The sequence below is a fragment of the Argiope bruennichi genome, chromosome 6, assembly GCF_947563725.1.
Source record: "Argiope bruennichi chromosome 6, qqArgBrue1.1, whole genome shotgun sequence".
Lineage (NCBI taxonomy): Eukaryota > Metazoa > Arthropoda > Arachnida > Araneae > Araneidae > Argiope > Argiope bruennichi.
Genome location: NC_079156.1, coordinates 78,762,613 through 78,787,134, shown reverse-complemented (window position 1 = coordinate 78,787,134; position 24,522 = coordinate 78,762,613). Strand labels below are relative to the sequence as shown.

Genomic DNA, 24,522 nt, shown 5'->3' with positions numbered 1-24,522 from the left:
AGTTTTTCTAGAAAAATTGAGCAAATTTATCTTCTTTTTTTTCCCCAAATGACATAGACAAAAATTTTAATTAATAAAACAAGAAATTCACTTGACTGGAAAGATATTTTGTCTACAATAAAATCATGATAAATATACTGCACAAATCAAAGAAAATAAGATTACATCATTACAACAATTGAATATTAGACACAAGACATTATATATATAAATGACATGAACTTCAAATTTCTTCCAAAATAATGTATATCTAATTCTACTTAAATGTAACTTTCAACAACAATATTTTACATCTTAACACATTTGATTTTAAAATTAAATCACATGATCACATCAACAAATCATAAAATCTGATAACCTTCAAAACAAAAAAAACTTGATAAGCAAGCAGATAAAATTGAAGGTAAATAGCCATTCACCTTTAAACAATAAATTATAACTCCACAGCAATAAAGCCACCATAAATCATACACAAAAATATTTAAAATCACACAACAATAAAACAGATCAAACTCTTCTAGAACAAGATAATGAAGTTTTATAATATATAAATATAATACAATTTTGTTAATCACCTTTTTGTATATGTATTTGATATGTTTCACATTGCACAATATGCATTCAGTGTTTATTTAAAATACATCATATAACACAAATACATTTACATTTCATTTTTATGCAATGTTGATTTCTTTTTTATTATAGATGTACAATTACAAACTATGTAGAAACATTAATGTATTTTCATCATTGTTATCCTTTATAATGTGAGAAGTTTCCAGTTCAGATGTAATAACAAGAATTAAGCAATGAAGGTGTTAAGATTTCATATTTAATTTAATTAAAAAGAGATTGATTTTAAATCAAAGTTATCAAAGTCAAGATCCACAACTGATAACTTTGCAAGCCAGCAAACACTGAATCCCTGAGTTTTGTAAACATTTCTCACCCATATTTGAAAAACTAGATCAATTATTTCTACATTTGGAAGTACTTAGATTAGCAATTATTTTCCTGTCAGATTCAGCTAGAAAGAAGCTACTGAATACAGGATTTCTCCCAAAGTAGGAGAGATAGAAGTAATGAGAAAATACCAAATGTTAGATTTTTTTTTTTTTTTTTTTTTTTTTTTACAATTTGCTTTTAATATAATTTTATATTATGCTTTTAAAATAAACCTATATTCAATAAAAATTGAAGTAGCTTCCCCCACCACCACCACCAATATTCCTAAACTTTTACCTGACCTTTGCTGGCATTTGAGTTTTACACTTATTTTAAATGATGCTGTATGATATGGATTAAAAATTAAGACATAATATAATTATCAGAATGAAGTGAAATAACATTCAAAAATTAATATTAAATATAGAATAAAAGTTTTGGAAGACTACATCTAAAAAGAAATATCAATGTATTCTGTATTAAAAATATGGTATAATTTTTTTAATACATGAAAGTTCTGTGATATGTAATACAAGTTAACAAATATAATGTACTATATATGAATATAGCAAATGATAATGAAAGACACTTTTCAAATGCAATTTTCATTAACAATTCTAAGAAAGTTTGATATATTACTACCAATACATATAAAAAAATGTAAATAAGCAACTAGCAATTAGCTACTAATTTTTTTTATCACTCTGTGAAAAATTGGAAGGATAATCAAGTCGTTTTCATACTGAATATTTTCAACAACATTCAGAGTTTATATGCAATATTAGTAAAACATTTACTAACAGACAGTATTATAACTCTATTTACTGAGATACAAATACAACATATTCTCAACAGACATCTATGAACACTCTTTATGCACAATGCGTTACAGTGAATAAATAATTTGTGCTCTGAATACTTGAATAAAACATAACATAAGGAATCCCAAAATTTTTGTTCGTACTTAAATTCCAAATTATATTTAAAAAGTTTTTATTAGTTATTAAAATGAAACAGTAAAAAGCTTTTTTAAAAATAGAATTTGTAAACTGCATGAAATACAACAATTAGAAAGTCAAAGACACATCTAAAATATTTATACTTTCCTGTGAAGCAAAGCATAAACAATATAAGGTAACTAAATTTACTTTTATTATTATTATTTCTTAGAAACATAAAAGCTTCACACAATGCTAAACCAAACTTTAAATCACAACAAAAAAAAACATTTAAATGATTAAGCACAAGAAAATGTATTCATCAGCACTTTTCAAGACAATCACCAACCGCCACCACGAAGTGAATACCATATTCACACAAAAGGCTCTGCAAAACTTGAGATGAATGTTCAGAAAAGATTTAACTTCAACTAATTTCTGAACTATAACTATATTGTTGTCTATTTTGAGGATCAATCTAGAAAATATTTAAAAAAAGTTAGACATCTGTTATAGTGTAGAAAAATATACATTTTGGGTTTAAACATTAAATTGAATTTTAGAATTAAAGCTAAAACTGCAAAAAGAATTAAAAATAAAAGTATAGGTATTTATTGTAATTGTAATAAAATTATATGCCTTACTTTAACTAACACATCATTTAAAATGAAATCATATAAAGTTTCAGTTCAAACTAAAAGTCAATGAAATTAATTTGTAAAATAATTCTATGAAATTAATTTGCATTTGTGCTTATTTTGCAAGAATATTTAACTTTTAAGTTATGACTAGTAAATAAATTTTTTTTATCTTACTAGTGAAATGAGATAGAATTGAAGTAAAGCAATATTTTAAGAATATATGCTTATTTAATACAAACATTAAACTCATATTTCTTTGCTGTCAGAATAAATTAATAACACTTGTATGTATGTATACTAAAAATAAATATTTCATGCTTTAAAAAAAAACACAATGCTTATATATATATATATGCAATACCCCTCCAGAGGAAAGAGAAAATAGTAGAAAGTTACATCAGAACCAACAAAAAAAATATGTTATAATTATGTGAAAAAATAAGAGCTTGAATATAAAAAAAAGTTGGATAAAACTATTTAAAATGTTTATCTAAAAAAATTAAAAAAGTAATCTGAATTTTCAGAGTTTAAATATAAAGCTGACTGTGTTAAACATGTTTTTATTTTTTATTTTTAAATTTAACCTCTCTTGGAATTTTCTTTATAAAAAATAATACTTGATAATTCATAGACAAAATGATATTTTCTTAAATATAAAACAAAGCAAGATTTACATTTTCATACCAGTCTTATTAATGCTTTGAGAACAAAATAAATATATATATATATATATAAAGTTATAATAAAACTTTTTAATTTTTCAAATTGAATATTTATGTAAGAAAATTCTCCTATTTCCCTTAATCTTAAAATAAAAATCATCATCAATATTTCCAACAGAATCAATATGCTAGAAAAGTATATTTAATATCAGATGCAAACAACTTACTTCTGAATAAGCTGGTGGGGGCTGATGATGGTAACTGTGGACATAGGCATACATTGGAGTAAATCGAGTATCCCCAATTATGTTATCATCATCTTCATCTGCTATATCAACAGAGCCTTCTACACATTCAGCATAAGTTGGGGGAGCTATTGAAAGCGAATTTCTTTTTAGACAATACATTAAAACACCAATTAATTTATGAATGTAATAACTATAGCATAAACTAAAAAGAACATTGATGTTTTAGTTTTGAGTTCATAAGAAATAATAAATAAAATTTTACAAACCACATATTAAAAATAAAATTTATTAACAAATACTAAAATTTTAACCTTGTACCAAGGGAAAACATTATAATATAAGCATTATGTTAACTCAAATTCACATAGCACTAAATTAATATCTAATTCAAAATAATAATAATTCAAAGACAAATTTATTTACAGGACAAATAAACAAGAATTCTCAAACAATAATTAACAAATTTAAGCCACAAAAAAAATCATGAGCCCAAGTATATAAACATATGTGAAAGCTGTGTTAGCAATATCATTAAAATTCAATGCAGATAAAAAAGTGACTTAAAATTTTTAAATCTATATCCCATTTTCGAAACTCCAAATATAACTGAATTAAGTGGTGAAATTAAAATTATAAACCTTTTTAAAGTTTCATAAAAATATTTTATCAGATTTATTCATTTTAATACAAAAATAAAGCTTTTGATATTAAAATGATTCTTTATCATTCCATGTGTATAGCATAAAAGAAAAGTCTATCTACAAAAAATATATGAAATTAGAAATGCTTACACAATATCTGAAAAAAAATTTAGTGATATGGAAGCACCTGAAATGTTCTCTTAAAACAGTTTTTTTCAAAAATTAAAAATGTAGCTCTATATTTTAAATTCTATTAATAGAAATTAGGTCTAGTGGCAATAAACATTTTAAATATTTTCTTTCTCATTTTTTAGAACACTGATTTTTATATATTGAGTTTTATTATCAGAAGATTTAACAATTATTTTAAATATCTGATATTTTGTTAAAACAATTTACATGGAAAATATAGCATATAACCATGCAAAATTCAAGAAAATCAACCTACTTAACTTTAATTTTCTCCATTAAAAAATTATTACAAAAAAAAGATGATAAAATAAATAGTTCAGTATGTGTTTATACATCTATTTATATTTTTTTTATGAAAACAATCTAATCACAAAAATATAGTATGGCTATTTTAATGGAGTTCTAATAGTAATTTCCGAACAGTTAAAGATAGAAAAAAAAAAAAAAATGCTCTAAAGGATCTAAAAAAATTATATTAAAATAGGCTGCTCCAAAAATTACAAGATCCAAATATTTATACAGTCCTCAATACTATTAGCTTATCTAATAAAATGTTCTTAACCCAATGTTTCAAATGAAATAAGTTCCACTTTTATGCAACCAAAACTGACTACATTATTAGACTTTGAATTTAATTATTTTAGAACACTTAAAAGACACCTACAGGAAACAGTATGCACAGATTAGTGGATCTTCCTAGGAGCAAACTGTAAAATTTTCATCATCATAACTATCTCAAATACTAATATTCTAAGTTTCATTTTAATTGTAGAAATGCAAAACTTTTTATGTTTTTAAAAGTTAAGAGCTTCTAGACTTTTCTATTAAATATAATTAAAAATGAGGGACCATCTAAAAATTTATAATTTTTTCGGTTATATATTTATTAATTCAAACAAACAAAACATCATTTTTACATTCAGTATTTAGAATATTTTCTATTTGGAAATAAATGTCTATGTTTAATGATTTAGAAATAAATTAATGAATCCTGATTAAAATGGACACCCCATATATTATTTAATACAACAAGCATCGATAAAAACATATGGTAATAATAAACGAAGTGTCTTACGTTCTACTGGAATCGAAGACATATCCACTTCACTGTATGGTGGAGCAGGTTGATAGTACATTGGACTCTCAGGGATTTCATTTCCATTTTCAAGAATTGGAGTCATATGACGATAATTGGCAGGACGCAATGGGACAGTTCCAATAAGAACCGGAAGATCCATGCTCAAATTATAAGCGCCTGGAATTTGCAAAGATATCTGAAAAGAAATTTTAAAAATTATTATTAAATATTTCTCTTTAATTACTTTTATTTAAATCAGCTTGTTTTATGTGTTATAAAGGTGGTAATTTTGTAATTGATTCTTTCACTGATTTTCTGATGTGCTAGAGTCTGTGTGTCTTCACTGGCAATGCAATATTTTAACATTTTCATAATTTAACTATCAATTAATTATAATTAAACCAAATTTTAATTCAGTACCAGTGATACTACCTGATGATGAGAAAAATATTGAATATCAAGATTAAAAGGTAAAAAATAAATTAAAAAATTCTATTATTTAGTACATTAATAAAAAGTTGTTTTTAAAAATGTTTTTAATTAAAATGATATTTATATTAGCAAAGAAATTATTCTAAAAGTAAGAGAGGTAATTTACTAATGGCACAGTCACAAATTATCGAGTGGAAAATTCACTGACAGAACTAACAGCAAAATGTTAGTGAATATTATTAAAGGATCTCTATATTTCTTTTAATCCCATCAAATAAACTTTTATTAATTAATTCACAACTCTAATTTCTTGCAATTTTGAATGAAATATTTCAATAGTAGCTGGTAACTTTTAAATCCCATTCAAATTTACAAACATTTTTTTTTTTTTAATAAAAATGTTATATTTTGAAAATCTGAATCAAACCATTGAGGCTCAATGGCTTGATTTTCATTCTTCAAATAATTCCAATTAAATTTCTCCATACTAAAAACAGATGAATTTATAAACAAAATATGATTAATGTCTCTTATAATTTAAATGGTATAATATAATGGATGGAACAACAGGCTATAAACTATCTAACTATCAAGGATATCATCTACTAAATACTCATTAAAGTAAAAATAAAATGCCTGTTTGAACATGAATTATGTTTTTAGTGCGCTGTTTCAATTAATAGTTGAACAAAAAATTCAGTCATACTGGGTGCTGTGAATGAAAATATATTTTATATATTTTTATTATTGTCAGCAATTTTATTTAACTGGCAACAGATCATTAAAAAAGAAAAAAGAAAGAATATGAATTGTTGACCAATGATAATATTTATTCATAATTAATTTAGCATAATAATAAAAAAAGGAATTATTGAAACATGTTATTTAAATATTTTTGATATTTGCAGCACTTTAATTAGATGGAAAATATTAATCTTCATATATACTCATATATACCCTGAACATTCATATTTTATAGATGATTCTGTACTTTAACTGAGTAATTGGAAGATTAGCCAAACAAAGCATAAATTAAACGTTCAAATTTTAATTTCATATTCAATAGAATTATATTAATAAATTAACATTTCTATAACATTAACAATTTAAAAAGAAAGATCCAGAAGCAAAATAATGATAAATAAATTGGATGAGAAAACAAACAAAATCACTTTTACTCACACGGACAGCATAATCAACACGTATCAGACAACAATTGATAATTGAAGGAGTGACAGCAGGGATTTTAAGAAGTTGAGCATCCCAACTTGTGGTTCTGCCAGGTTGAATGGCAAGACCCGTGACAATTGTGTATTTGCTGTGTCTTGTTCGAGATTTTCCACCAGCTAGAAAAGTTTGTGTCTGATGAAGAGTTGCATGAGGTATAATGGTACGACTAGAAAGATTCTCAAAATCTGCAGTGATGGCTATAGATTCACCTAAGAAGAAGTTTTGTATTTTAGCAGAAAAATACAAAATAATACATTAAAAAATGGGTTTTGACAATATTTATAGTATTCAGGTATTCAAATTACTGCATATAACAGAAGGTTAGTACACATTAACCGATAGGGAACAGGTAAATAAAAAAAAGTTTCTACTAGGTAAAGAGTAACAATAGGCTAATCTGCAATTTAATGCACATATAGTTTAATTGGAGAACAATTTTTCACCATGCAAAAATGAATGCTAAATCAAAAGGAATTGGGACTGGGTTAAGATATGAAAATCAACAGAATTTAAGGAAAAAATAAATGATGTTGGAGAAAGTTGCTAAGCTAATAATAATTTAGAAACATCTTTATTTTGTAACAAGATTTGAAAAACAAGCAGAACATTATAATAAATATTTCTGTCATCCATCCTTAGTCAAGCTTTTGTTACAAAGAGAATAAAAATTTAAACAGCTATGCAAGAAAAAAAAAATCCTTCTAAATGAATAAACCAAAAGAAAACAAAAATGGTGTGTATAAAATTAATAATGTGAATGTGAATCAAATATAATACCAGGGCAGTATCCTTTTCTGTCAGTTCGAGCATATAGTGATATGGGACCAGATGTGCAACACCAACAACAGAGAACTTTTTCCATGTTGTTCTCAACAGGTACCTTTTAAATAAAATAGATATTATAAAACATTTTAAATGAGAAAAAAAGAATTCTCTTTATTTTAAAAACCAAATAATAATTCAAAATGTTTTTAAATTTAAAGAAAAGAAGAAAAAAAAAACTGCAAATTTTATGATCATATGTTTAAAAAAAGCATTGTGCATCAAGATAATAATTTATCCTTCTTTGCATGCAATTTCTTTTAGATTTATTAATGAATATTATACAACAACAGTATGGGGGGAGGAGGAAAATACTATAATAAATTGTTCAGAAATATTAACATAGTATATTGCAGTAACTGTTTAGTGTCATAAAGAAAAAAAATATGCTTGATTTAAAAACAATTGAATTGATTGCTTAGTTATCAGAGAACACTTATTAGAAAAAGCCTCAAATGCAAAAACATATTCATTGCGTTTTTGCAATAATTCTTTTATAGAGTTTTACTAAACACATTCAGAAAAAACACTTTATAATAAACACCAAATTGATTTTAGCAATATCAAAAATTAAATATTTATATCTGTTTTACTCTCACATTCATTTATGAAAAGCATTTGCATGGTTACTAATGAAGGACAAAGCATCAATAATCATTACCCTTTTCATTTATTTGACATCTGAAGTACATACATAACAGAACATCACAAACACTAGAATTGATATTTCATTTTTTCCAAGTGATTTTTAATGATATATCACAAACCTTATGTTGTGCAAATATCGGGAGTCATTATTCTCAAACAGAAATTAAAATATCATATAAATTATGCACCAAATTTAATTTTCTTTTACTCCAAAACTTTTGCACTAGAAATCTAAAATAAGTATTTCAACAAAATATATTTATATTAAAAACATTTGAATCATATTATGTATATAGTTTTAATAACAAGTTTATTCACCAAATGCTAATAATATTTTATCAGATTTTGTAAATAAGAAGGGATAAGAATATCAGTCTACATCATGACGCAAGAGCAAAAGAGAGAAAAATTTGCCCCTTCAGTGATTTTATTACTTTATTATAAGATTCTAATACAGATTTCTTTGACATGTGTAAAGTTAGAAAAGGGAATCTTAGGTGTCTCTGAAAAAAAATGTATTGGTGTTAGGAATTTTTATCTCTTCATTCTAAGTGCGGGAAATGCAGTCGTCCATTTTTTAGAGACCGTGTTAGAAATAATTAAATAAAAAGCAGAATTCAGATCAGGATATAAGAAAACATTTTAGAAAAACATTATTCATACAAATTTATATATGTACATATACATATATATATATGTACATATACATATACATATATGTACATATACATATATATATATATATATATATATAAACTTTTTTAAAAATATATTTTTTTACAGTTAATTTTAAATAATACATAAAATATGTGAATTTAATTGGTTTTCTACTTAATGCAAATAATAAAAATAATAGCAATAAAATATCTAACATAATCAAATAAAAAAATACTTACCAAATATTCAGAACGATTAATATCTATGGGACAAATGACAGTAAATGCTTTTTTGGCTTTGTGATTAAAAGTCCAAGGTTTTTCCATTTCTGCTTTCAACCAATATCGAATACTTCCATATTTTCCTTCAAAAGAAGTTGAAATACCTCTGTACGGGGAAAAAAACTGAATGTGAACATATCATGAAATTATCATGCAGTGAATTAAAAAAAACACTATGCATAAGGTTTCATATTGATGTAGGTAACTGAACCCATATTCTAGTTTTTAAGTCATTTTTATCAACTTAAAAACCTTTCACATAAAAGAAAATCAAAAATGTTAATTGCATAGAAGCAAGAAAAGGTTTTAACTATTCAATTTTAAATATCCATAGTCACAAAGTACAGAACAGACAATGGCATTTTCAGGTTTTGTAATTAATAGCTTAAACATTCTAAGTACATATAATAGCATAAATATCGTAAGTATGTAAAAATGTAAGATATCAAAATTTAACAAAGTATATCTTCTCTTCAAAGTATATTTAGACATGTAACAGCTGTTTGACAGTCAAGCTATTAACACTAAACGAAAAATTGATATTGTTATCTGAACTCCTGGATGTTCATCAAAACTGGAAACTCATTAAAAATTAAGTTAGCAGAAATATTCCAACTTTATTAGAAACAATAATTTACATAGTTAAAAAAAAATCTTAATTTAAGGCGTAAGTATAATAACTTGATATTATTGGGATGAAAGATATATGCTTCAAAAATTTTGTAATATTGATTTGGGTAATATGAGATTTTTACTATTTTATTATAATTATATATATTTAAACAAAAGACATCCATTTAAAACCATCTAAATTTCTTTTATCATTACTTTTCACAAAAAACCAGCATATAAAGAAAAAAGATAAATATTTATGTTACTTTTAATTGTTAACAAAGATTTTTAATTTGTGGGGCATGGATACATGCTCTCTATTTGCTTGATTGGTTCTGATAGGCTTATTATAATTCTAGCCATGCAGTGCTCTTTGTGTACATATGCAGTTGACATACAGTTTAATTCATGTAATGTTTTTAAAAAGAAAAAAAATCATATCAATGTTAAGTAAAATTAAATAGTTTACTTAAGTAATCTTAATAATAAAGAAAAGATTTTAAATATCTTAATAATAAAGAGAAAGATTTATACATGAAATGTATGAAGATAAAAAAAAATAACTGCTGTCATATAATCTGAAATAACAATAGGTAATGGTTCTGAAATACTGATGAATTTTTTTTTAAAAAAATAAGTGAATAAAAACATAATACAGTTTTGAACAAGAAACGAAGAATCATACAATACAAACAGCTACTTACAATACAATAGAAAAAGAACAATATTTTGAAATCTTTCTTATTATTATTTTAAATTTAAAATCATTTTAATTCTTTTAAAAAATCTGTTTTTTTTTTATTAGTACAATAACAACCAAAATACTTACCAAATATAACAAATACAATCATTTTGAAATGTATATTTTTTAAAACAATATAAAACTGCTGTACTTAGAACTTTAAAATGCAATTTAGTGGTTGCCATTTAACAGAAAAGTACTATAATTTGAAACTTATTATCCTTAAAGTAAAATTAATTGAACTACGCCTAGTTGAGAAGCTGTATTAACCACCCTTTTATGCTATAAGATATATTTGATTACAAAAACTGAAATAAATAAATAAAAGGTAATTATAAAAAATGTTTGAAATGTGAAAACTGTATTTAAAAGAGAGTTTTCTTCTTCTTCTTTTATTTTTTTCAAATTCATAATACATGCTAATATTAATGGAAATATCATAAGCAACATTAAATTATAATTTAACTAATAAAAAATAATTAATGTCCACAATATCAAAAGCAACAACATTATTAATAGACATTTTTTAATAATCTTTTCTTACCCAGATGGTAACTGAAAAGAGAAATGAAACTCATGACGACCTTCGGTTAATACTTCTCGTCCATCACCAGTTTCTATAAAATGAGACGGATTTATATAATCAAGATATAAAATTTCTAGTAATAAAAAATTCAAAAGGAAGATTTATGTGCATTTTTGCTTTCATTAGAAGTGCATTAAATTTAAAACATATTTGGTATTAAAATGGAAATATCAAGATTTATTTTATAAAAAAAATTATTTAATATATTTTTAAATAACATGGAACATACACACACAATGTTTCATATGCTGATTTAAATGATATATGAAATCAACATATGAAAGCCCAGTATTTAAAGATGAATTTTTAAAAATACAAATTTTAAATTGAAAAATGTCACTTTTAAGGAATTGGAAAATAATTGAACAACATGCAGAATTAATAACTAACAAGTAAATGAATAATTTAGTCAAAAATGAAGCACAGATGAAGTAAAAAATTTAACCTAGAAAATTAATAAATTACAGTAATGAAGTTCATAGTTCAAATATAAATTGGATATTCATTAATAGTATACAGTTAGGAACAAATCTGGAAATATGCATTTCAAAATACCACTGTTTAGGCAAAATACTAAACTGCATTCTTCTAAAACTAATTATTGCAAAATAATGCAAAAGACCAAAATCAGCTTAATTTTGCACAGCAAACTATACATACTTAGGTATAGTTTGCAATAGTAAATCTGAAATGTGTAAAATGATGGTTGATTTCAGACAACAAAATTGCTAATTCTAAGTTTTCTATGAAAAAGAAAAACCAGGAAAATTTTCTTTCATCTGGCTAGAATACTTTTATTATACAAAGTGTTCATGGTTTAATCTTATTATATAATGAAAAGAAATGAAAACTGCACATGCAATTTTAAGCAATATCCCTACCCATTAACTAATTGCATCTGAAATTTAAAAGACTCATTATTTTAGTTCCCACACGTTATTTAGATTCCCACACAGATTTTTACTTATTAGCTTGTTTTATTTTTGAATATTATTATTTTCTCATCTACATAGACAAACAGAATATTACTTGAAAAATTTGGTTCAAAACTTGATAAGAATCAGCTATTTTTGTGTAAAGACAACATGCTTAATTTCATCAACTAGCTCTTTGCATTTTTAAATTAAGATAATCATAAACCAAAAAAAAATCTATTGAAGATTAATTTTATTTAAATTAAAACAATAATTTTGGATTATGGACTATATATTAAAGCTCATCAATTGATAGAGTATGATGTTGATATATATGTCTATGTATAAGTAAAACATTGTTTGAAGAAATAGCCATCTAGTTTTTTGATGATTTTTAATCTTAACATTTTCAAGCAAATAATCTAAGTTTTAGTTTTTATTAAGATGTCTTTGTCCATACCATGGTGAGAACCAAATGGTGAACTGAGCAGGTGCACAAAAAGAATAAAAGTGAGAGTGTGAGAAAAATTTCAATATCATCTAGTTCGAAAAGAAATTTGCAGACCACAGCCTTTTCATTCGATCTCAAAATTAATAGTCTATGCAACTCTGAAGTTAAAGTTACAATGGAAATGGATTTAGACCCAAGAAGATTTTAAATTTAGAGATTCGTTACAAATTATAATTTCTTTTTCTATCATTACAGTAAAAAGATAAACGTTAAATAAAAGATTATTGTTCTCATTACAGTAAAAAAGATAAACGTTAAATAAAAGATTGTTCTCATTACAGTAAAAAGATAAACATTAAATAAAAGATTATTGTTCTCAATCTTATATAAGGACAAAAGAAATAAGTATAATAATATATTAAAGAGCCAGTTATGAATATTATATTCATGTAAAATATTGTGAGAAATTTGAAGCAACCAACAAGAGTATTTTTTTATACATATAAATTTGAAAAATAAGACAAAAAAATAATTCATTTGAATCTAAGTTTTAAAATTATTAAAAAAATTCAGAGCAAAAGGCATCAATCATATAAGTTATCTTTAAAATAAAACACAGCATCAAACAAAAAATAATAATATGGATGTGATGCGTAAGGAAATTGGAAAGAAAAATAACATAAATTTAACTTATTAATAAAATTGGATGATAAAATTTTGAGATAAGCAAAAAAAGAAAAAAGTATCAATAAAAAAAATTGTAACAAGAACAGCAGAAAGAAACAATTTATTTCTATATACATGGAAAAAATTATGTATATACACAGACTATATACATATTAGAAAATGACAATGCAAGCTGAGCAATCAGAAATTAAACTGCTTAAATAAAACCTCAGCAGAAAGTGATTTTAATACAGCATGCTATAAACTACTCAATTTGTAAGCACAAATAGCACATTGTATAGTGTAAATTTTACTGTGACATCAGCCCCAGATTAGATTATTAGATTTCATATATTATTTCCAACAAATTTAATTTCTCACTTCCTTCTTTATTGTTACCTCAGAGCTTTTATTAAGCTCTGTGTTATTCAGAGAGTTTACTAATAATCAAACTGTTTCCTCGAATGAAGACTGTGATGAAAATTTTTTTCCAAATTCTTAAAATATGGAATAGAATTGCTATATTTTACAATTGTAACTGAACTCTATATTTAAAAGTAACTATATACTGATCATTTTTCACAACTAATTAATCATTATTATGATAATTTGAATAATCATGGATAACTTCTTTTTATTTAATAACATGAAAACTTTATTGTCTGAAAAAAAAATTCTGAATCTGTAATGTAGTTAGTTGTGCTTAATTAATTACATTAGTAATTAAAATCATTCACTTAATTAGAACAGTAAAGTACAACCTCTACTGCTGTAAGCATATTGCATCACATAACAACTTTAATCGATTTTAATACTTTGTACTTAACTACAATACTTATGAATTTCAATTTAAAATATAATTTACAAGATGATACGAAAATGGCTCTTGCATTTCAAAATAGAACATCAATTTAACTAATTAGAAGCAACTGTCAGAAATTTGCTTTAATCTCAGGGAAAATAGTTGCATCATTTTTCTTCTTTTTCTCAAATATTAATTGTTTCTTATCAAAATATTTAGCTAGATATCTGAAACAGAAAATAATTTATTTCCAGTAACATACTATAATTTGTGATCTAGTCAGTTCACTGTTATTATGATTTTTTTTCCGGTTTTAAAGATAACATTTTATTTAAAAATATCACTAAGATATATTAGAAAAATATGACAAATGTAAATTATGGCTTCATCAATATCTTTCAGATATCTTTGATTTTCTTAAGCCATCAATAAAAATAATCATAAAAAGAGATTACTATAATATTATTTAAGTTAAAAGATTTTAAACAGTAAATACACAGAAAATTGACAAAATATGAAGTTCGAAGTTTAATTAGAGAAGAAATGCAATAATTTTCCAGACGGATAAAAAGACGAATAAAACTATTTATAAGTACATAAATAAAGAAAACACTACCATTGTTTTATTAAAGAATTTTCGTGCATTAAACAGAACACAATCAATAAACAGCCAGTAAATATTCTATTTACCAGAACCAAATAAAACTTGTCTTTTTAAAAAGTATTCTATTTCAGCATTGTAATGTTCTGTATAGGCACCAAGTCGATTGCCTGTACTCCTAGATTCCGTCCAATGCACTTTAGCAACACCTCGCATTAAAATTCGTAAAGTTTTCATTTTCATGTCACCTCTCAAATCTACTATACATTTACCATTCACAAGTTCAGATGGATTGTAAACAGATTTGCCGTTGTCAAAAACGATTTCAAAAACTCGTAACTTTCCCATATTTTTTTCTTTAAAAAAATCTAGTTCACGTAGACTATTTTTACACACTACTGCGATGTTGATTCATATTTTCAAACACCACTAAGTAATAACAAAAAAAGGAGAAAATAATATCTAAACAACTATGAAATCAGAACCATGTTTACTTTCAGAAACGCTACAGACACGGTTAAAATAGATTCCTAAGGAATTCAATACAGATTTTTAAAAAAAAATCTTATTATATCTATTTTATTATTTGCTGAAATATTTCAGATACTATCGAAAAAATACTGTTATTTACTAATCATTTCTTTATTCTATAATTCATATTTACTTTATCAAATTATTGAGAAAAAGTTTATTAATTTTTTAAACAGCACATTGCAACTCAACTCAGTTACTTAATCTGCCATCTTTGTTTGTGGAAGAAGGTGCAAAAATCGGGTATAATAAATTGTCGGGAAATAGAAGAGGTAAGTCAATCTGTCTCAATCAATTAAACATGTAAGATTTTTAGTTGGTTTTCATATTTAAAACACCCGTAAAATTCTCTTTTAACCTAATGTGTGATTATTTTTAGTTCTGTTTATCTTATGTCTTTTTTATGTTACCGCTATAGCATGCATTAAGTTACAATTGAAAGATACTAATGTTAAATTTCAATTCAAATGTAAACAAATTGTTTCAAATTATCCTGTTCATGATGCGTATCTGCTTCATGTTCTGTTGAAAAAGTTATCGTTGTCTGAATTTATATACTTTTAACAAAATTTTTGAGGTTTCAAAAATGATGAAATTGCTGCAAGTAATTATTCAAGTCTTAAATAAAATATAATTATAAATAAAGTGATTGACTGGTATTTGATTGAATCATTGATGGCGAACTAAGAAAAGTAGATTGATCAAATTTGAGAAACCACAAAGATTGTAATTGAATTCTTAGATTTCTGTGAAATATTTGTCAGTGAATTATTTTTTTTTTTTCGCGACATAAAAGAACTTTCAATTAGTCGATTAACTTATAAGTGCTAAAACAGTAAGACGCTTTGAAAGAGCCGCCAGTAAGTTTGTGAATTAACCTGCTTTTAATCACATTATCTGTGTTTCCGTTCAATTGTTCTGTATAGGATTAAGCATCTGGTATTCAGATAAATGAAATCTCGCAGTCAAAGTTCAGTTGAAATTTAATTTTAATTTGTTTTTCTTTTTTTCAGATATGGCGGTGTACAAAGAAATTTGTGTTGGACTTAATAAAGGCCACAAAGTGACAAAAAATGTTACCAAACCCAGACCATCAAGAAGGAAAGGAGTAAGTAAATATTATAACAACGAAGTACTTACTTTATTTTTTTTTAATTTCTGTTTTTGCAGTATGTATTTTCTTGCCCATTTCAATTCTTTTATGTCTTATATTTTGTCATTCTAATCAATTAATCTATCTTATTTCTGCTTGAATGTAAAGATGTTCTATTCATTTGTGAGATACTAGCTGACTTTAATATTTTCAGAAACTTACCAAACATGCCAGATTTATTAGGGACATAGTTAGAGAAGTGTGTGGATTTGCACCTTATGAAAAAAGAACCATGGAACTTCTCAGAGTGTCTAAAGATAAGAGGGCACTGAAATTTTGTAAGAAAAGGGTGAGTAAAATACTTGTATCTTGTACACACATTGTTATTTTATAGGAATAAATATATTAGATTAACTATAAATTTCTCCATATAATTTCCTGGTACAGTCCTATATATCTAGGTATTTACATTAGATCATATGAATGCAAGAGCTATAAAATATGTAGATTTTTTACAGTATAGTAAAAGATATTTGTAATCAATTTTCATCTTCCTAGATGTTATCGGTCATACAAAACTTAAATCATTCTTTTTTTTACAATAAAATTATTTACGTTGGATCAATAATTGACTGTTGTCTAATCTTTCACTTTAGAAAACTTTGATTGTTGAAAGTCTTGTTTCTTTCTGTTTGGGCATTATTCTTTCCATACAAAAAATAATTATATTTTATATTGTTATATTTTTTATTGATAAAATATAATAAATATTATAATAATATTTATTATATTTTATCTTGTGCACTCAGTTCTATTAACTTGCTTTTGTTTTGTCACTTACTATAGATTTTTTTTAATTTTCATATATTTCATTTTTTTCAGCTTTATTTATTAACTTTCTTGATTTTCTACTTTTCATTTTATGTATGGCCAACTGGTACCTTTGAAGTAATATTCTGCATAATTCAGTATTCTGCAGAATAATTAATTCATATTCATAAGCTGTATGAATAAGAAGATATATAGTTTAAAATGAAGAAACCTTTTAAGGAAGTCAAATAATACAATGTGTGTTGATCATTGAAACAGTGATACTGTAAAAATTAGGAATGTCTTGTTCAAATTATGGTTGTCAGCTGCTTGACAGTAAAATGCATTGCTCATTTTTAAAAAATTTAATAAGAGATGTTATTTAATCAATTACTAGCAATTGTGGGTGCTATACAATACTTAGTATGAAGGAACCTACCTGCCTGTGGAAATAAATTTGTCATGTCCTTGTCTAATCAATGTTTCCATTACCCCAAAGATTGTTTCATAAGGTGCTAAAATTTTATTCTGATGCGTAAGCAAATATCTTGTAATTAATATTTGAATCTATTCACTGAAAGTTCGGCTGTGATGATTTACTTGCTCTCTCTGATATTAAGTGCTGTCAATTTTTGTGTCTGAGCCTTGGCTATATAAATAATTTTGTTGATTTATATATATCCTTACCTATTTATAATTTTAACTTTATATACTATGATGAATTACTTGCTCTCACTGATGTACCTGCTGACAATCATATATTCTGAGTTCTTATGAATTAAAGTCCTTACAATATATAAATTTGAATTGATTTTTAAGCATGCAAGTTAAGCTGATACCACTGCCTGTTCTAGGCTTATGTAGTATCAGTGAGTCATGTCATGCAAAATTAAAGATGCTTCAAAAATAAAATAAACTGCTTTATTAGTAGTTTTCAAATTTGAAGCCATAAATCTCTTAAATTATCTACTTAACAATTAACAAACTTTTTCTTTAAACAATTTGGCATTTCCTGTTTGATATATTTTTGCAATAATTTAATGTTGAAATTTTTAGAATTCCTGAAGGTGTTTTTTTTTTTTTTTTTTTTTTTTTTAAGAATCTTTTCTCTATATATGGCTGTGATGAGTTACTTGCTCTCTCTGATATTATATGCTGTATTTTTTTTTAACCCTGAGCCATAGTCTGCATTAGATACCAAAAAGATAATCTGATATTCACACACAGATTAAATATCATATGTGTGTTATTGTCTGTGGTGTGTATGCAGTTTGCAACTGACACATCGATGTGAATTGAATTTTATGAATGATTATGAACATTAATTTCCTAAGAAATTAATGTTAATGAAAACTTAGTAATATATCTATTTGATTTGTCTTATTGTGAAATTTACTATTTAGATTTTAGCTGTTATTAATAGTTATATATCTTGGGTTTCAGCTTGGAACTCACTTGAGAGCCAAGAGGAAGAGGGAAGAACTGTCCAATGTCCTCATTGCCCAAAGGAAGGCTGCAGCACACAAGGAAAAGGAGGGAAAATAGTTGTATAAATAGCATTGATTAAAAAAAATTCCATGTATAAATTAGTTTTCATTTATTCACAAATTTTAATGTTTCTGATCTGCATATTTTCTACGAGAATTGGGTTGGGTGAACAAGTACACTTCTTCAAAATATCCTAGTACAGTTTCTTGCAAAAAAAAAAAAAAAGGTAATATTTGAATGCAATGCTTTTGATTTTCACTCTTGATTTGAATATTACTGGAAAAATTGTTTTGATTTGAAAACATGTACAGATCGGGTAACATTGCCTTAAAAATTACTGAATTTTGAAAATTTTATAACTGCATTTAAAGGAAAGTAAAATAATCCTAAAAGAAGTCATTTGAGTGTATCATCTTTTTGGGAGATTTACTAGTTTATAAGCTTTACACCATTCTATATACATTGTGCTACGACTTCTTAATTTTCTGTCATCTTAGAAAACCTAATAACTTATTCAATGTAATTGCTTGACTTATTTGGTTAAAAAATATACTAGGACAAAAAGAATTGCTTGTTTCTGAAGTTTTGTATTACCTGTAGAATATTTTCATATGTTGGAGGATTATTAAATTAACATTTTGTTTAATGAAAAAGAATATTCAGTTATTGTAATAAGAGAACATAACATGAAGCTAAAAGTTCTATATGTGTTCAAAAAAAGTGCAAACATTAAATAATATTGTTTATTGCAGCAATATTTAAAAAAAAAATTATAAGCTTGCTTCATTCTGATATATTTTTAACATAGAAAATATAGGCTGTCTTCATATTTTGATCCTCAACAGGGGGTGGGAGTCAGGCTGAAATAGTAACAATGAAATATTTTGCAAAATATGCTTAAAAAATTAACATATTGTATGCCAAGTTGATGTTACTGTAAATATAAATTTAAGGCGATATATAAACATTTTGTTCTGTAATTTTTTTTAAGTTATTGTGGGAAAAGTGCTCAATTTTAAATGAATTGAAGATGCCAATAAAAAAAATCTAATACACTCCTTTCCAATGTATATATGGTGTAGAAGACGGATGTATTTGAGTGTTAATTGTGCAATTTATTTTATATTGAGTGTTAAACTTCATTGGGGATGATGCTTATCTCTTTAAAAAAATTGTTTTCTCTTGGACATGTTTTAAGAATAGTTAAAACAGTTAAGTTGCAGTTTAAATTTAGCTTAATCACAAGTCCAAAGTTATTCTGTTCTAGTATTTGAGATAATTAATGCTCCTAACTTATCTGGTATCAAATGAGTATAAGGATTTCAGTTATGATTAATTAACTAGAAAAAATGGTTAATAGCTGTTACTGATTACTATCCTGATATCTGTAATGCAACAAATTGCAGCTCAAGTAAAGAACAAAAATGATTTCAAATTCTTGACATATTGTATTTAATAGCAGAAACTCTTTGCACATACCTGCTGAGAAAGAATTTGAAAAACTATCGTTGCTGTTGTCTTAAGATACAGAAACACCAAAATTAGATCTCTGATAAATTGTAATAGTTGCTTAATCTTATAAAGCTCATTTTGTCCTCTATCTTGCATATAATGGAATATGGTACATCCTGTTAATATTCATAAACTTCTCGTTTATTATGGACCATCGCAATGAAATTAAGGTCTGCTGGATATTTTTTTGTAATGTGTCGAGTCTTGCAAGTAACCACAACTTGTCTGGAAATTTGAGGCAATTACATGTTTTTCTATTTATGTAATTTAGTATTATTTAGCAATACAGTGCAAACTGGGCTAGAAACTATTATAGACCATTTCCCAATTTTTTCTGGATCATCAACCCCATTAAAATTGTCCTAACTGTCCTTATTCCATACTGGTTAATCGTACCAAATACTAAAATGCTGTTATCTCTGGATCTATTACTGCCAATATAGAAAGCTCCCATAAAGAAACCTATGGTCTAAATCATAGTGTCTACCAAAACACATTTACTGCATTTTAATGACTGAAATCATTGGAGTGCAAATCTTAAAAATAAAGACCAAGCATCTGACCAAAAAAATTTATCGGTATCTTAGCATTTCAGTTACAGAACTGCTTGTATTCAAGAAAATTTAAAGTGTTTTTGAATCTTTTCTTGAGAAAAATTTTCTGACTTAAAAACATGTAGAAATACACATATATTTTATCAGCATTTAATTTGAATAAAATAGAGTTAAATCTAATATCCCAGAGTTGCACCATAGCAATTTTTTTTATAAAGTTTTTAAATTTTTATCTGTGTAATTAGTAAATTAAAACTGGTGACAATAATTTCTCTTAATAATAATTGCTAATTGGAAAAATTAGTAACACTGCTGTTTTAAATGAATGGAATTTCTTTGATTTTTAAACGCTTACATTTAATTTATAATTATGAAGATAGAATGATGGGTAGCTTTTGAGATTTTGTACACTTTTTGATTACAGTATACTTTTTTTAATATTTCTCTATCTTAGTTATCTATTAATTTAATGAAATTTTAAACTTACACATATGTTATTCTCTGATTGTGAATTTAAGATTTGTGATAATGAATTATAAATTAAAGACTAAAAGGTAGGTAACTATTAAAAGAAGGAAAAAAAAATCTAGTGCACTAATAAGTTTATTTTTGAAAATGTAATTTCAGCACACTTCTTTTGTTGTCTCAACAAATCTCATGTTTTTAAATATTAAATTCTTTATATGATGGACATAGGAGTTTTTTTTTTTTTTTTTTTTAATTATTATTAATAGAAAGTGGGTGGTGTTTGTTTTTAGTTATTGTTATTTCGCTCTTTTTCAAATTCGTATCTTGATTATTGTCGTTTTTTTTTTTTTTTTTTTTTTTTCTTACTGCTTTTGTTAGATTTTATATATTAGTACGTACAGACATTCTTGGTATTCCACGCAAACCAGTTGCGCTAGAAAAATCAAATTCATTTTTTATTTTCCAAAAATTAAATTATACTGAACTCCATAACTGTAATAGTCATTTAGATTGCCCCACCAACTTGTCTACCTTGGGCTCAAAATTATCATCTAAAAATAAAAGCTAAAAAATGCTCTTGAAATTGATTTTAAAAAAAAGTGTTTCTCATTATTCATTTGATATTATTTATATTCATGTATTTTTTTTTTTTATAATAGTGGGAAAAAAAATTAAATTCAAAGAAGCCACTTTTTCCAAGTGACAAAGCATGTAGTTATTACAGTGATCAAATATGGAAATGAAAGAAAAAAAAAATGTGCTTTGTTCTAGTCGCTATTAACATCACCGTGTCAGTGATTCTTAATAATGACTTAAATATATAAAATTTGGTATGGGATTTTGTGACTACAATTGTAGTTGTATGTCAAATTTTTTCTCAATCGGTTGGGAAAAACAAATTTGATTTTCGGATACTATTAACTTGTAATCATGGATTGATCGCCAAGATTACAAGATTCAATATAAATACTATATTCACACCAAAGATTAATAATTTGTAACTATTGTAGCAATGCGTTCTCTTCTATAACACCTTTATTCAAAAATATGCCAGAGTTTTTTGGCAGACCTCTCCCGCTGGTTGTTTGTTGAAGCTTACCTTCCAGATGGCTGTTTCTTATATTAATACTGGTGTACGGTACGATACTAGAAAAGCATTTCATGAAAAAGGAAAGCTCTATTTAGAAAAATATATGACAAAAGTAGCAGAAATGAACCATGGATTGACGAAGAAAGGGTTTCGAAATGTGTCTTATAAATTTGCTGGGGCCAATAATAAAATTGGACTTGTCAATGGAACGAAGGAAAAAAATAGTTAAGACTCTGATTCTACAAATGATACTTCGAAATTTTTTAATAGGAAACTCAATCCTACTAATGTTGAAATCGTCTTTAAAAATCTCGAAGGCGCAGTTAATTTTATGCCCTTTTTCTAAAAGCATTCCTAGAAAGAGCGAAGAAAAATTAGTAATAGTATAATCCAAAATACAAAAGTGTCTGATAGATTTTTTTTTTTTGTATTATCGATTAGTTTACATGTAACTATATGTATTTTTTTTTAAAAAACCTTCTTTATTTTGCCGTTTACAGATAGGGAGAACTAAAATTAGATGTTATATAAAATAGAATATATGTAACTTAATCTTTTTTTTTTTTTTTTAAAGTTATGAAAGCTTTAACATTCTTCCATATAATGTTGCATTTAATCAATATGAGTAATAAATTTTGCAACCGGTTGCAGATAATACATAATTCTGAAACGCAAGTTTGACATTCATGTACAAGTTTTAATAATCAACCCAAATTTATACGAGAGTTTCTGGGTTTTTTTGTAATGAATTGGCTGTTTCGAATGTAAAACAGCGTCCATTAGACCTTATGCGGAATTCAGGTGTGAGGTACTCATATATGCGACTTCCGCCTGAGTATAGGATGACGCTACAGAAATAATGAAATAAGCAGCGGAAGTGGTCTTCCCAAAACTTTCTCACCTACTCTCTAATAAATTTGGCGCGTTAGAGAATACCTTACATGGCAGCGTACAATAGTTACGAAGTATTAACTATATCTATTATGCCATCCTTGGCCAGTTATTTGGCGATTAATCTCTCGCATGCATTAATAGTATCCAAAAACGGAATACTTGGTTTAGATACAATTATCTCAATCGACGAAACAAAGTTGGACACAAAACTGCACTTGTAGTCACAAAATCCCATACCAAATTTGATATATTTAAGTCAATGTATTTCTGAATTACAACGTTTACATGTTTCTGAAAGTACAGACTGATTGGCAATCAAACCGTAGTTGGATTCGGCTCAAAATTTGACAGGCGTTTATATTATAGATGTTAAATATGTGTGCCAAATCTTATCTATCTAGCTCTCTTTATCGTGCTAACTTATATTCGAACAACCAGACAAAATGATTTCCTCAGAACAGATTTACTAAAAACAGAACAGATCTGCAAATTTGGTGCAAAGACCGTATACCAAATTTCAACCGTCTAGCTCAAAGCGTTTTTTTTTTTTTTAAATCATCTTTGTCACATAGAGGCGAACATTTTCCAAAAATATGTTTTTCGAACTCAGAGAGGTCTAAAACGCAGAGATTCGTCAAAATTTTTTAGCGACTTTCTCTATACTACGTATACGAGAAAATAAAAATCTGGTATCCTTTATTTTAAAAGTAATAAAAAAATATCGTATTTTTATCGTTTAAAAAAAAGAGCGCTATATACTGAAGGACAGAAGAAAATCATTTCCATTAGAATTATGTTCAACCTTTTATGATCAGCGGTTAGTAGCAGCTATAAATCAATTTTCTCACTGGCTGCTTTTCATCTAATGATGGTTAAGCATAGTAGTTGCAGAAAAAAAGAAAAAATTGCCGTTCGTTGAAAGTTACCGCTTTAACCCGCCACCCCCCCCCCTTTAGATTTCCCATTAATTCTCACCTATCTCTACAGAATTATGCTTCCTTTCCCCAAACATGGAGTTACTGGAACATTATTTCCTTGGCTAGGATTCTGGAAATTATGATTGTTTTTCGCGGGTAATAAGGGCACGCCTTTTTCTATCAAAACGATTATTTTCTGGTAATGGTTAGTTTCTCAGTATATTGTTGCAGTCCCTGTTGATCATAGGATAGATTTGCATTTATCGTTTTCGGCTGCATGATTTGATAATTTCTCTTAGAATATGTGTTATATTTCTAGTAGGAACATTCTGATTTGTGGCTAGTTAATTATATTTAGTTGATTGCAATAGTCTTT

General features: G+C 25.9%; 2 protein-coding genes across 2 annotated transcripts; one reads left to right on the top strand and one right to left on the bottom strand.

Moving 5' to 3' along the window:
- Window positions 1–1,573: 1,573 nt before the first annotated feature.
- Window positions 1,574–15,264, bottom strand: LOC129972538 (arrestin domain-containing protein 3-like). The gene is made up of 8 exons (XM_056086702.1): window positions 14,879–15,264; window positions 11,314–11,386; window positions 9,374–9,521; window positions 7,785–7,887; window positions 6,960–7,216; window positions 5,343–5,541; window positions 3,414–3,559; window positions 1,574–2,361 (listed from the first exon to the last, which is right to left on the bottom strand). Exons 1-8 carry the CDS (start codon window positions 15,135–15,137, stop codon window positions 2,311–2,313), a joined length of 1,236 nt encoding a protein of 411 aa, XP_055942677.1. The 5' UTR covers window positions 15,138–15,264; the 3' UTR covers window positions 1,574–2,310.
- Window positions 15,265–15,496: 232 nt separating this feature from the next.
- Window positions 15,497–18,809, top strand: LOC129972539 (60S ribosomal protein L36-like). The gene is made up of 4 exons (XM_056086703.1): window positions 15,497–15,592; window positions 16,334–16,428; window positions 16,628–16,762; window positions 18,667–18,809. The coding sequence occupies exons 2-4, from the start codon at window positions 16,336–16,338 to the stop codon at window positions 18,766–18,768; spliced, it is 330 nt and encodes a 109-aa protein (XP_055942678.1). The 5' UTR covers window positions 15,497–15,592; window positions 16,334–16,335; the 3' UTR covers window positions 18,769–18,809.
- The last annotated feature ends 5,713 nt before the right edge of the window (window positions 18,810–24,522 follow it).

What these genes read in the sequence shown, in the direction of transcription:
- LOC129972538 (XM_056086702.1), bottom strand. Translation starts at nt 15,137, where the DNA reads ATGGGAAAGTTACGAGTTTTTGAAATCGTTTTTGACAACGGCAAATCT. An exon ending in TCTTTTCAGTTACCATCTGG is followed by an intron (nt 9,522 to 11,313) that starts GTAAGAAAAGAT and finishes TTCCCCGTACAG; the next exon opens with AGGTATTTCAACTTCTTTTG. An exon ending in CAGAAAAGGATACTGCCCTG is followed by an intron (nt 7,217 to 7,784) that starts GTATTATATTTG and finishes ACTTCTTCTTAG; the next exon opens with GTGAATCTATAGCCATCACT.
- LOC129972539 (XM_056086703.1), top strand. Translation starts at nt 16,336, where the DNA reads ATGGCGGTGTACAAAGAAATTTGTGTTGGACTTAATAAAGGCCACAAA. An exon ending in GACCATCAAGAAGGAAAGGA is followed by an intron (nt 16,429 to 16,627) that starts GTAAGTAAATAT and finishes TAATATTTTCAG; the next exon opens with AAACTTACCAAACATGCCAG. An exon ending in TGAAATTTTGTAAGAAAAGG is followed by an intron (nt 16,763 to 18,666) that starts GTGAGTAAAATA and finishes CTTGGGTTTCAG; the next exon opens with CTTGGAACTCACTTGAGAGC.